The 14,637-nt window shown below is 41.1% G+C and overlaps 1 protein-coding gene across 3 annotated transcripts; it reads right to left on the bottom strand.

Moving 5' to 3' along the window:
• Positions 1-229: 229 nt before the first annotated feature.
• TP53INP1 (tumor protein p53 inducible nuclear protein 1) lies at positions 230-14,501 on the bottom strand. Of its 3 annotated transcripts, none has more exons than XM_039348663.1 (5): positions 14,342-14,501; positions 13,823-14,079; positions 10,097-10,375; positions 8,042-8,453; positions 230-5,243 (listed from the first exon to the last, which is right to left on the bottom strand). In XM_039348663.1, the coding sequence occupies exons 3-5, from the start codon at positions 10,206-10,208 to the stop codon at positions 5,009-5,011; spliced, it is 759 nt and encodes a 252-aa protein (XP_039204597.1). In that variant the 5' UTR covers positions 10,209-10,375; positions 13,823-14,079; positions 14,342-14,501; the 3' UTR covers positions 230-5,008. The 3 variants fall into 3 exon arrangements, with proteins under 3 accessions (XP_039204597.1, XP_039204596.1, XP_039204595.1); XM_039348662.1 differs by having other exon boundaries at positions 13,823-14,136; positions 14,342-14,486; XM_039348661.1 differs by lacking the exon at positions 13,823-14,079 and having other exon boundaries at positions 14,342-14,498.
• Positions 14,502-14,637: the final 136 nt, after the last annotated feature.

The raw sequence follows: 14,637 nt of genomic DNA, 5'->3' as shown, positions 1-14,637 counted from the left end.
GTCAACAAAAAGCTAGCAAGCTTTTAAATCTTTAGAGTTTTGCAAATTGGGTTAAATCTGAAGTGTGATGAGTAATCTATGCCTGCTCCACTCCCACACAGGTTATCCCCACAGCATTCCAGTAAATACTTTTTGTCACTCCAATTATTTTGCAGTGACACGTGCGCACGCAGACACACATACACAGAAAGAACTGGTTAATATAGAACAAACATTGGATTCTGAAAACTCTTTTTATCAATTGGCCTTTTTATTGACTGTTTCTCCAGAGCACATTATGAAACAAAATACTTAAGTTATATAGATGGGTTACTATAATTAATTTCCCTTTTTTTTCTGGAGACCCTTAAATCCCTTTATTTGACCTGTTAGATTGCTACCTATTAAAGCAGGACAGAAAATTAGATGTGAAAATATCTGTGCCTCTATCACAACTGGCAAAGTGTTAATGTGATGAATTCACAGAAGAAATTGCAGTGCAGTATAGACCTGCACTGTGGCCCAAAGGAATTCAAACCATGACCAAATGACAATGATGCTGTTGCCCAAAATATAACATACACAAGGAATAGATGGGAGAGAAACTGATCTGAAAGGCCTTCATTACAAAATTCCTGGTCTGGCTATTCTTTGAGTGTAATAAAATGCAACAATTTACATTGATAATGTGTTGAAATACAGTGCCAATATTTTACCATTAATATATCAATTTAAAAAAACAGCCTACAAAGAAAACTCAAAAGACACCAATTTCCCCAGGTGAGATTGAGCGATTCATACATGTTAAACTGCTCAATGGATTTGTTTCATAGGATAAGCCAAACTAAACTGTAGTATTGACAAACACACTGGTATCCAACTTTTCTTTAGGCAGCAATCTTAAGACATCATCCTGAAAGAATAGGAGAAGTTCTGTTAATGTAACATCACATGATAGGACATGGCCAAAAGTTGTTGAACCATTTGTTGGTAGGATTTAGTGGTTTGGATGCATTTAAGGAAGTGTGCAGCCACTGGGAGGTAAATGCTTTGATTCCATTGTATTGTTCAGCAAAAAACCTAGCCACCAAATTTCGGCAGCTAGTCTTAAAAGAGACTCCAAACGAAGCATGATAGACATGTGACCAGAAACTGCTTACTCCTAGCCTAGCACAGTACTGTATGTAGACATAACCATAAAGTGCCTGCTATGTGTTCTGAGTCTAATAAATTGGGACAGTGGAAAACTTCTACTAACCACTCTGGTTTTCGAAATATGGGAATATTACCTTTTTGTGCATACACATTAAAATATACAGTTACTTTGCAAAACTTGTCTTCTTCATGGGAATAGATCATTGTAAAAATGAATGAAAAATGAGTCCCATGCATTTTCAAAACGAAAAGAGTGGAAAAACAATTAGATGAAATCAATTTTCTTTTTGTCATTCATTTTCAATTATCCTGTATTAGATTCCTATTCTGGACCAGAGTTAATTGCTCACATGGAGATACAAGAATGGGAAGAAATAGACTATACAAAGAAACTGAAAATTAACAGGCTAGAAATCCATCAAACTTGAGTAACTGGTTGAGTTTGAACAGTTTTTAAAATCTTGTTAAAAGTCCCCCCCCCCGCCTTTTAATCCATCTGAAGAGTGACAGGTCTGATGTCCTGTTTTAACAAGGGCCTGTTTTGCAGCATTTTGCGCTTATCACCAATATAAAGGCAATAAAGTGTGTTTGGTAAATGAATAAATAAGCAGAAGCAAAATGTTTAAGTTTTAAATGACTGGAAAATCAAAAAGTTTAAGCATTAGAATGGCATGAGAAAAATGACCTTCCTTGCTCACCCACAGTAGTCAAACAGTTTTTATCAAATGACATGTCATTGGTGGAGATCAGAACTGCAGATTATGATGGAGCAGAAAGACAAGCAACATTATGACCTCCTTATGGGTCAGCTCGAACTCCAACAGTCCTCAGCTCCAGCCAACATGATCAAGGGCCAAAGAAACTATGAATCTGAAGTCTAACTCATTGCTTCTGAAGGTGCTCCATTGCTCCCTGCTGTAGGCGAATCAATTAAGGAAACGGTACTATATCAAAACCAACTGTCATTAGACAATGGGATTTCATAACTAACAAGGCATATTCCCTTCTCATTCCAGGATAAGAACGGGGTGTAGTAACTGTTCAGGCTCTGATCATTTTGAAATGTTAAGTACTGTAACCTGTATATGGTATCAACAGGATGGCCAAATCTTGCTTACCAAAAGTTCTGCCACAGATACAAGGAAAATGGCTCCACAAACAAGCTGCCATTGAGAACGCATAGGCTGATATACAGTATTTATCCAAACAGAAAGCCTCTTTTTTGTATCTTCAAATTCAAGTCTGGTGTGTACAAGTCATTGAAAAAGGCACAGTTTTGTTTATAATATGTATAAAACAGTTCCAGCAAAGTTATTGAAATACCACTCAACATAGCACAAGGCCTTCATTTTTACAAGTTATTACACTTGTTTTTTGTGGAAAAAAGATACAGATATATAAAAAGTCATATTCTAACCACAAAACACACATTGTTTGAAAAACAGCAAATTCTAATACTCTAATAGTTTCAGGCACATAATAAAACAAGCTATATAAATATACAAGAAAAGAGTCAGGTTTAAAGTTGTATGTGTAAAAATTCCTTTCACCATAGCATTATTTCCAATATTAAAAACTGAAAAGCAGGTATTTCTATTTCCCCATCACTAGCAAGTTATCCAGTAAAGGCAGCAACTGTACCTCTCAATTAGAAGTCTTAACTTCAAATTCTTGCTAAATCAGGAATTCAGAAATAAATGTGGCCTTTATTTTAAAATTCCTAAAAGTAGACAATGAGAATACAATATTTTCTCGGGAAAAAAAGATGAAGATGGCTAAGAGTTACTTGCTGGTACAGTACGTTATTTCACTTAATCCATTTAAAATCCAAGCCAAACATGAAACGGGTTCCTGAGTTTTAGAAAAAAATACAGTGATGGTGCTGTGAATTTGACAAATAAGAGGTCCTGAGTGACTACTAAAACAAGGAATGCCTTTGCAGTTTTTAGAAACTGAGGGACAGGATTCAAGATTCAGATCACAGAAATTTAATAAAGAAACATATCTCCTGAATCCTGGAAGCCAAATGGCAAATTCAAAAAAACATGGGGACAACCAGAAAACAAACAAAAAGCTACTGGACTTTGCCATCTGTGGTTTTAAATTGCTTGTAATTCTTTGGACTTTTCTTTTGGGGTATTTGACAAATATTGTCTGTATAAAAGCATGAATCTTTTTTTTTTTAGAATAACAAGGAAAAGTTAGTTAAGCTTAAGTGAGGAATATACAGTTACACAGTGACAAATTTAGGTTGCCTAAGAAACAACAGAGAAATTTCAGATTTCTACTTCAGCAATTATTCATTCCTTTTATAAACTATATTCCCGTACTGAATTTTGAGAAGGCAGTGGTGAATTGCAGTTCTTTAAAAAAAATACAATTTTCATGAATCTGATGTAGATTGAATCTAATGGACTGAAATGTGGCAGATCATGCTTATAAATCAGTTCAAAATTGGAGGTGCAGCTTTTGGCCTAACCACAATTAATAAAACCTGAAGAAAAAACATTCTACACCTCATAGTTAAATAAAACAGGATTTTAAAAAATGTAACACTCATACGGGCAATCATTCAAACGAACCAGGGCAGAAGACTTATGCATTTCAGCTCTATTAACCTCAACAGGTTTCCAGAACCTTTGATTAAATGTTGTGTTATAAAATAGTCTAAGTAACATTAGATTGTTTTGCGTAATTGACTTTAGACCAATGCACCAAGAAAAATTATTCATTAGCTTTGTTGACAATAAGGAATGTTTCATTTTATCTGCTCTTTGCCACACTAATAATCTTTGTGTTTTCATAACATCTCCTTTGTCTGTGGAGATCAGGTGTAACCTGAAACCAATAAAATACAACACTGAATCTATACTCAGTCTATAGCCATCTTGGGGCTGACTTTAAACTTGAAGTCTCAAACTTGAGACATCTGGCCTAATTTTGGAACTTTCTTACATCCTCCCTATTTCACTTTTGTAGCTTCTTACCTGATTGAGAATTCTAGAAAATGTTTGGTTAAATTTCAATGGTCTTTAACTATCAGCAAGTACGTAATAAGATTTTGGATTTTCCCCCAAAGGATCAATATGGCTTATCACTGCTTTTATGAAAAGTTTACTATTGTTCTTCAAAGTAGTCTTTCCCAAACTGGATGCTAGATATATTGAACTACCATCCCCATCATTTAAGAATAGGATGACTAGAACATATACTCAAAACACATACTCAAAGATCAGTTCACACTGATCTTCACTTGTAGGTCTGTTACATTCCAGAAAATACCTTCTTTGCACAAGAAACTAGTAAACCATATTAAACCAGAGATTTTGAAAGCTATGTAGAAAGATATCAGGTTACACATTTTTCCTCTTCACCTTCCCTCTACTGCTACATAGAAAATAAATTCCATATTAGGAATATAATGCCATTCAGGCAACTGTATTTTGATGGTTATGTTAATATTTTAAAAGACAATCTACAGTATACACAGATCATTGCAAGTGTATGGGTGACCCTGAGAAATTCTGTAACTACAAGATGGCTGAAAGATGCCTTATATCTTGGCTGTAAAATACTAATATAAAAAACAAACAAACCCATCCATACCTAATAAAATTTATAAAGTCTCACAAAGGGAGGCAAAGAGGCACAATCACACAAACATTACTACACATACTGCATATATGTTTACCAGCTACAAACCAAACATTGAAAAGGCATTTTGTGACGCTGAAATCAAAGTGGTTTTCAACTGAATTGTAACACTCAGTGATTGTGTAAAAACAATTCATGAGCATCCTAAGACAGTTCTCACCTTCATTGTCTCACAATAGTTAGCCAATATTATTTCTGGGGAGAAAAATGCAAAACACTCTCAGTAATTATACTGACGCTGGCAAGGCTGGTGAACAAAAAATCCACTGTTCTTGAGTTGCCGTGTGTAGGGATCTCTGGTTAGATTTTGGCGACGGAGGCAGTTTCTCTTCAAGGACTGTCTTTCACTGAACTCTTTTATCCACTGGGAAGGACAAAAACTCTTGGTTGAATGAGCAGCAAGTGCAGCAATGTAGCATTGGACGTGTTGGCCCATTTTGCTTTGGGCTTCAGATCTAAAATTCCAAGCAGAAGGATGGAATTAATAGCGCCTGGTTATAGAGCAAGGACACGGGCACATGGCAGAGTTTTCATGGGTAGCCACAATAACACATGACACAATGATTCATAATCTGGTCAATCACATTCCAATTTGTGGATATGTGGGCCCAACCTATGTATATAGGTGGTTCTTGCGTTCCAACCCTAATGGAGCCATCATGGTCATAAACTTGTGATTGTCATAAATTGGATCACCCACATGACCAACCTGATTTTATGACCTTTTATGCGGTAGTCCTTAAGCAAACAAGTGGTTTTCTATGGGCTGGTTTTGCTGAAAATCAAAAGTAAATACTGACTTTCGACAAAAACGCCATAAAACATAGTACATGAGTGCAGAACACTGCAAACAGCCATAAATGTAAGCTGACTACTGAGTGCCTTAAATGTGCTAATGTGAATGGACCTGGGGGAGGGGGTGAGTGGTTCGCCATCAAAACTTTGATCCCCGTTGTAAGTACCACCAGGAAGGTACGTCATAACCTAGAATGGTTGCTAAGTGACGGGTTGTAGGTCGAGGAGTACCTGTAGTTACTTGATCGCTCACAACATAGGTTAATACTATAAATCCTCTTTAATTTAACCAAGGGCCAAAGTCTGTGCAACACCAGACATCTAGTATCACTGAAATACAGTGGACAGCACTTTCTCCAAAGTGATACAAAGATACTATACTTCTTTCTCCAAAGGAAGTTGAGGGAAACCTTTGGCTGCATGGTCAAAGGGGAGTGGAAGACTGAGGTGATTAACAGGGCTTCAAGCAACAGGCAGTTATACAGAGGGAATTAAGGAGCTCTTGATTCACATGTCCTGCATGGGGGGAGGGGTGTCAGTCTTTTATCCAATCACTGCCCCTTCACTTTCCCTCTTCTTCCTCCTCCAAATGTAACCTGTGTCTGCAGTTCACCCTGCTGAGAAATATGAATTTCACTTAGTGCGCCTTTTGCAACAGAAGCAATTTTGATGACGAAAAGATATTGCCAAGAAGGTATCTTCCTGACAAGGCTCAGGAAGGAAATCGGTTCCTCTGCACTACAGTAGAGTTACTGAATGATGCACAGAGCAAAACTTTCAAATTTGGGGTAGATGCTAATAAGATTTGAGATGGCACTGAGAAAGGGATCCTGAAATCCTGATCATTAAGCTAAATGAAAATATCATCTCAATTTATGGGCACTGTCAAAAATGTCAGCGTCATACTTCAAAATATTAAGAATATTTCTGATCCTCTAAAGGGAAACTGTAGAGCGGCAAGAGGAGCAGAACCACCAAAGGGGTTAACAGAGGTGAAGCAGCTCTTGAACAAGAAACACTAGTGGCATCTGGAATGTTCCCTCTTCGAAAGATAGAAAAGGTTAAAATGGTAAAAATATATGAAATCAAACATATTATGGAAAATGTGGCTACAGGATAGATTTTCTTTATGGGTATCATTTATTGGCACGAATGCAGAAAAAACACAAGTATTAAAAGGAATTAGTTCCTTAAATATGGAAATAAATTGCCATCAGATCTGTTAAATTGCCAATTTAGAACTGTTGAAAAGAGGATTTTGAAAATCATGAATAATCCAGCATATTGTCTCTTGAATCGTTCACTAGCGGCACAATTTAAAAACTAATTGCTAGAAAGGAAAGAATGGAGAGGGCAATTGTGTTTATGCTCTATTAATAATTTTCATGAGCATAGATCATTGGTACTATATTATATATTAATTTTGAACTAACAAAGCCTGATTCAGGAAGGCTCTTTGTTCATTGAGTCATTTTCCAGGCCTGAAAATCTTTATACTTGCCACTTTTATTAATACTGCATCTTTGGATTATCTTGATAATTGCAAAGGAAACAGGACTTTAGTTTTTTTCTTGAAAACATTTTGCTTCTCATCCAAGAAGCTTCTTCAGTTTTTGGATGAGAAGCAAAATGTTTTCAAGAAAAAGCTAAGAAAGAAAGCCCAGTTGCCTTTTGAAAAGCACCTTTGAACAACCATGATCTGGATGATTCAGTCTCTCCACAGACCTGCAAAGGAAACAGTAATGTGGAGCAAAAATGAGCATTTCTCACTGATTTCAGTGCACTATACTTCAGTTTCACTTCCAAAGCTTGTATCTCAAAAGTGCTTTTTTTTCTTCTTCTAAAAGTGGAGTCTGTTTTTTCCTTGAAGACATTTCACTTCTCATCCAAGAAGCTTCATCAGTTCTGGCAGATGATGAAGTTTCTTGGATGAGAAACGAAACATCTTCAAGGAAAAAACAAAGAAAGTCCAGTTGCCTTTGGAAAGAAAGAAAAAAGGCAGCTTTGAGACAATCATGACTCGGATGACTGAACATCTCCATAGACGCTCCCAATATTTATATATATACGCCCTTTTCTGAATGAATGATAGAAGACTAAATCTGAAGTGTCACTGCACACTTGCTAAGGGCCACATCTCAATAGGAGACTCACCTTCATCTCCTGGTGTTTTCTTATCTATCTACCTTAGTGCTTTTCTCACTCGCTCCTATTATCCTTTTACAAGCAAGCAATGACAAAGGTATTGATACCATACACTCTGAGCTCAAAGAAGAGAAATGATAAACAGTGATGGAGGGCCAGAGTGAGGGAAGCAAGAAGAAAAGCATTCTGCCCATAGTATCATTCACACCACTCATAATAATTTTCAATGCTGTCTTAATGTAATTTTCCCAATTTTTTCACTTGGTTACTAGCACCTCTACATTTTGCCTGAATCAAAGAATAGAGAACATACCTATGATTGCTTTCATCACGGGATTCCACTTCCTCCTCCCCCTCCTCCTCTTCCTCCTCCTGTTCTTCTTTTTCATCACAATTGTTCTTGTTGAGGTTATGACAGTTATTATGGATTGCATATACAGACATGCTGGGATGTTCAATGAGCAGATTTTCCAGTGGGCTGGTTTCTACTTTGAGAGTGGTTAAACCACCTGCCGTAAAACATGGAGGGGGAGTGATGAACCAGCTTTCTTCCAGGGGGCATGAGTCTAATTGGATGAAGCAGGATTCACTGGCATCTGCCAAGCAGTCCAAGGAATCAGGCAGACAAGAGAAGATAGGCGAGTGGTCATCAGGAGGGGGTTTGCAGATGTTATCCACTTCCTCCTCTTCTTCTTCATCAACAGTAGAGAAGCTTGAACAGGAATCTGTCAGGAATTACAACAGTCTTTGAGATATACAAGAGCTGATGAAAGTAATGGAGACTGGATATTCTAAAGTTAGCTTTCTAATAGCCAGGGACCTCTATATAGATTAACAGCATATATCTCAACTCATAGAGGACCTAGTTATGGAAGATTAGTTTATAGCAGTGGTGGCGAACCTATGGCACGTGTGCCAGAGGCGGCACTCAGAGCCCTCTCTGTGAGCACGCGCACCATGTCCCGGAGATGGCAACCGCCCCTCTTCAACCAGCCGCCTGCTAACTTGCCGAGGTCCCACATGGCCAGATGCATCCCAGCATGGCTGATTTCCCTCCCCCCCATCCCATCTCTCCTGGCCTCGCATGCTCTCCTTTTCCCAGGCACGACCCACTGCATCACCTCCTTAGCTGTCGGCCGGCCGGCCAGCTCAGAGGCAGCTTCTCTGAACTTCTGGCAGCGGACTGCGGAGCCCCAGAGTGGGGCCGACAGGCTGTGGCTGCTGACAGACACTGTCGGCCCCCATGCGCTCACTGGCCTCTGTGTGCGGAGGCCAGTGGTGTCAGGCAGCAGCTGCCCCGGCCCCTGCCTCGCCTTGCCCTGCGACAATGGCACCCCACCCTGCCTCGCCTCACCCCACAGGATGAGCCTCCTGCCTACTGCCCCATTTGCCAGAGCCCCCTGGATCTCCCCCAACCCTGCCTACTAGCAACATCGAGGTGACCACGTCCACCTTGGCAACGCCCACCCAGTCTATCATGACCACAGCCACGCCCACCTGGCACCCAGCGATAAATAAGTGGATTTTGGGTTGTAGTTTGGGAACTCGGTCTCTAAAAGGTTCGCCATCACTAGTTTATAGGAACAATGTATAAATTGTTTACAGAATTTATATATAGCTTTACAACATCAAAAAATAATCAAGCAGTTCATGTTAAGTACCATATATAAAACATTCCATCAAATTAAAAATAATACCCAGAGAGTGTACTGGGAATTAATTAATACCTATATCTTACATTTTGTGTGTGTGTGTGTACATAGAGAAAAACAGGAATCATACTAACTTAGTTTCAATATTTACATTGAAAATTCCACTTCCTTTACCTGAGGAAGGTACATGAATATTATCCCCTACTATGGATAAGAAGGATTTTCACACCAAACCAAAAGCATGTAGTAGCCATCTCCAAGCTGGGTGTTCCTCTATCCTTATCAACTACAGCCAACATGACCTCTAGGATTGCTTTGGCCTTGCTGCCTATCAATCTGCCACCAAGTTGGAGAAAGCAGCCTTTGAGAATTTATCCTTTTGTTCAACAATAACTGAGCAAACTGGAGCAGGGACAAGAAAGAATAAGGAATGGCCGGTCTTCTGCTATAATCAATTGTTGAAGGAAGCACAGTGAAATTAAGCTAGTTTTGAAAAGGTGGGCTAAACAGCTTGAAGTTATTATTGTTCTCTTCCTCACATCACCCATGTTTAGCCCAATTTACTGGCTGCAAATAAAGAACTTTTTGGTATAAATCAGGGGTTCTCAACCTTGGCAACTTGGGAGTTGAAGTCCACAAGTCTTAAAGTTGCCAAGGTTGAGAACCCCTGGTATAAATTCTCCCATTTAGACATTCTGTTTAAAAAGGTATCTTACCAATAAAATCTACCAGAATCCACTCTTCTTCTTCTTTCTCACTGAACTCTGGTTCTTGGCTGGGCAAATTACTGAGTTCTCCCACAAACATATTATTCAGCCTCTGAAACATTACTAAGACGAAACAAGACTCTGGCTAGCACTTGTTTGCGCCCACAAGATGAGGTACCACTCCACAGCGTACCAATCAAAGTTTAGGGTGCAGATAGAAGATTAAAGTGCATAAAAACTTTTATCAGCTGAGGAGAGGCATGGTTTGTAAACAGTTGCTACAAAAACCTGCAGAGAAGACAATAAGAAAATAATGTTAATGTTCTGTACAAGCACAAAACACATCATGCATCTGCATTCAATTAAACCTATAATTCTCAGCCATGATAATGTTATATATGTTGTGTTTACCATGGCATGGTAACCAGGCAAGCTTGCAGAAGAATTCTGAGAGTTAAACTCAGAGTACCAGTTTGGAAGCTGCCACATACTCAACAAAGACCCCTGGATCTGTTTGGTGGATTTTGGACTGCTCATAAAATTAAAAACCAGACAAGTCTGCCACCTGTCGTGCTATGCCACATGGGACTTCCATAGGGCACTGTAGAAAAGGAGACCTCCCCTTTTGCCATCAGCAATGTATTTATGTTGTCAGATATCTCCTTTCCCATGTTGGCTGCCTTGCGTATTGTATTCCCCAGTCTGGCTGCCTTCTAAATATGCAAGTCATTTCCCAGAATTCTCAGCAGTAGTCACACTGGCTTAGGAACCTGGAACTTGGAAGTCCATTCATCTAAAACACTCAGGTTGGTCACAACTGTGCTAAGCATAATAAGAACTGTTTGGGATTGGCCTAGTCCAGAGGGTATTCTATGGATTGCATTCTATTTTATAGTGTTTAATGAATGGTGACTCTATCATCAAACTTCAGCAGCAAAAGTCATTAACTTTTAGCAATGTGGTTTGTTACTTTATTTTCCCCCCAAGCATCAAAGAGAGAGAGTGAGAAAATAACTAACCATCTTCCATTGATAGCTTAAAAGGCTGTATGGACCCAATCAATTATGATTTACTAAACAAGCCAGCATTAAGATAATATTGGTTAATACAATGTGTGAAGATACTCCTGGTCTCCATTTCTCCTGAGCTTACAAAACAATTTTTTGTGTTTTGGAATCTATTCTAAATCCCTAAACTTCATGCTTTTTTGTCTGTGGTCATTTCTTTAAATATACTGCAGGAATATTAAAAGTTCCCTTTGTTTTTTAGAACATACTTTTGCTTTTTAACCATATCACTGTTTCCAGCAGGGGGCTCAATACTGAAAAGATTTAAGTTCCAATGTTCTCATCCAGAGACCATTGACCCAGATCCTTCAGTTTTCTTGTTTTGCATATTTGCAGCATGGTAAGGCAATACAGAGCTGCAGTAGGTTTAGATTATTGGCTTTAGAACTTGTCCAAACAGCAAATCAAGCACACCACATAGACATGGTTTACTGTAGAAGATTATTTAAAATAGTTACTTACAGAGGAAAAATATACATCTGAATATCCTTATATACTGTAGTTATACTGTACCAATCCAACTTTTTTTTGCCCTGAATACAAATGTAACTGTTCTAAAGGAGTTATTTTCCTCTAGTCAAGCATCACAGCTAATTAAAATCATTAGAGTTCATGTTCGTGGAAGTCTGAGATTGCATCAGATTACATAAATTGGGTTTACCCATGCCCACAGTGAAAATAAACAAACAGAATAGTTGCCCAATATTGGAGGCATCTGTACAAAAATACTTTTGAAATATAAAGGGGTGGAGGTGGGTGGGAAAATGATTTTCTTCTCTCCAAAGAATCAAACTGATCTATTATACCAAGAATACATTTGCTTAGGACAATCCAGGAGGCAATGAGGACTAAGCTTACTGATGCTGGGGTTTGTAGTACTGAACACATGGGAGCCACAGCTTGTCTGTGCATGCATTTTAGGATATTATATGACTCCCACCCCCACCAAAGCTGCATCTATCCATCCAATCTATACACACACACACACACACACACACACACACACACACCAACTGGGCCACATTTCCCTGAAAAGAAACGTTCGCCAGCAAATTCCCCCCTAGCAGCGGCAGCGCCTGGCTGCTCCAAGGAGGGTTAGTCACACCTGAGCGCCAGGAAAGTGCCCCAAAGTACTGTAGTTAAGGAAGAAAGAACGCTGAAAAAAGGCGACTTCTCGCTTGTTTAAACAAAACAGGATATGCAAAGGAAGACGGCAACCCAACACCGCTCCAGCCCTTTGGGCGGGACCAAGCACTTCCCGCTCCTCCTCTTCCATCTCACCAGAAGGCGGCGAAATGCGAAAGCGACTCCCGCGGCAGGTTGCAAACTAGGTAGGGAAAGTGAAGAATGTATGCTAAAATGTGAGGATCGAGGCCCGCCGACTCCTCCGGCGCGAGCCTGAATCCCGCCGCGTTGCCAGGCTTTAGGTGCAACTTCAGCCCCAAAGTTGCGTACTCCGAGGATTGCAGCAGGCGGATAGCCTAAATGGGCATCTCTAAAGCTGAGGTATTTCTGGGTATTCGCCCGAGAGTCCTCGCTGAATGGATAGTGACCTTCGAGCGAAAAGGAAATGTTTTCCGGCCGTCAGCCTTCGCGCAGGCGCCCCTAAACTCGGTTTGGCGTTGAAAGCGCAAACCACGTTTTTTCTCCCCCTTAATTTTTTTTTTTTTATCGCCGCAGCCACTATTCCGCGATCACAGCAAAATTACAACTCCGAAACTGAATCTGGATAGCAGACGCCGATCCATTTTGGGGGAAACTACGATTTAACGCTAGGCATATTAAATGCAGAATAAAACACATTGGAATTGATCTGCGAGTGAATCTGTGTCAGAATCCAATCATATTTCATCTTTAATTATCAAATATAGAAACTCCCAATTCTGCCTTCTTTGGATTCTGCCATAAGAGGGAGAGAAGGGGGAGAACAAAGGGGCTTTATGGCCCTCACTTCCTTCAGTAGACTTCAAAGAGCTGAATGCTGAATGTGTGTTTATTGTAACCTATTGTAACCTCAAAGCGTTAGCATCCAGAGAACATTAGCATTAACAAAGAAGAGTATTTGCCTTTCATGTAGTTATCTGAAGTCTCCATCCAGACGGAAGAAAGAAGAAACGGGGTGGAATTGTGATACTTGAAACTATCACTGGAAGGGGGGTTGATTGGGTGGGACTACTGGGGAACCCCTTAAAACCTTGAATGGGAGAGCTTGGACCCCAAGTCCTGTCTAGCATGCCTGCAACCATTTTCTCTTAATAAAGGATTCCTGTTGGAAGAATTATTCCAAGAGTTCTGTCTTCTTAAGATGCAAAGTGGGGTGGGTCCTTACAATCTGCATACATTGCTTAACAGCGACACCCACTCATCAATCTCACTCGTCTAATTCCAAGTTTCAGCTCCGGGTAGGCCACCATTTAAAATGCCACTCGAGACCAAATACTGATAAAAAGTAAAGCTTAAACTTTAGTAAAATCCAAGTAGAAACTTCCTCCCGTCCCCCCCCGTCCCCCGAATCTAAACGGTCATCCTTAGGAGTCTCTGAAATCCCTTCGCCTTCTTCCAAGCAGCCGCACGGAAATCGCGAGGGCGGTCGAGGAGCGGACTGCGTTTGAACAGCTTTCTCGGATCGCCGTCTGAATCGTCTCTCTCCGGATGTGCGCTGACTGACCTGCCTGGCGCTCCCTCCGAGGAAACGCGAGCAGGTCGCGGGGCTGGAGCTAGAGCGAAGAGACCTGCGCCACAAGTGGTTGCGATGAGCCGCCGCTACACTCCTCGAGCGAGCTCGAAGCCGCCAGCGGGCTTCTCAGGACGCGGCTCTGGAGGGAAAAGCGAGGGATGGAAGAGGAACTACTTTTATTGCGGCGTTACGCCTCGCCTCGCCACCGGTCCGGTTGTTTACAGCTTTGCAGAAGGGGGAGACGGCTCCTTGTCCACGGAAGGATGAGAGAATGGAACTCGATCAGCCCACCGCAGCCGCCAAACCTAAAGGCAGCGGCGATGAGAATCCCCTCGCACCCCGTTCAGATCTTTAAATAGGCTCCGGCTGAAAGACGGGAGCGACCAATCCGTCCAGGCGGAACATGCCCGGGCGGATCGCGCGCCCTTTGCGCCAAGCGCAGCGCGCATCGGGGAAGTCGCTCTGGCCACCCACCCCGATCCAAAGGGCAGCCACGGCGGCTTCACTCACCGTCTGCGAACGTTGGGGCAGAACGAAGCTGGACGGCGGCTACTGAGGTAGGTGGCAGGGCGGCAATCGTCTTAGTTCCTTCAAGGCTCCCTGTTGCGTCGGCCCGTCTCAGCTCCCGGCTGAGTCTTTTGTTGTTATAGAATCCAGCGAACAGCTGATCGGCAGGGGCCGTCCCTGGCCCCGCCCCGGCTCCCCCCACTTTCCCATCCCATCCTGTGCTGAGTGTATGTATCTCTGCGTGAGAAGGCGGCGGGTGGGGGGGGGGGAATGGACAGCGGCTTCGGCTGCACCAATGT

The sequence above is a fragment of the Crotalus tigris genome, unplaced genomic scaffold (assembly GCF_016545835.1).
Source record: "Crotalus tigris isolate CLP2741 ecotype Arizona unplaced genomic scaffold, ASM1654583v1 scf7180000018168.854452, whole genome shotgun sequence".
NCBI lineage: Eukaryota > Metazoa > Chordata > Lepidosauria > Squamata > Viperidae > Crotalus > Crotalus tigris.
Note: the sequence above shows the minus strand (reverse complement) of the source record. Positions and strands in the feature narration are given on the sequence as shown.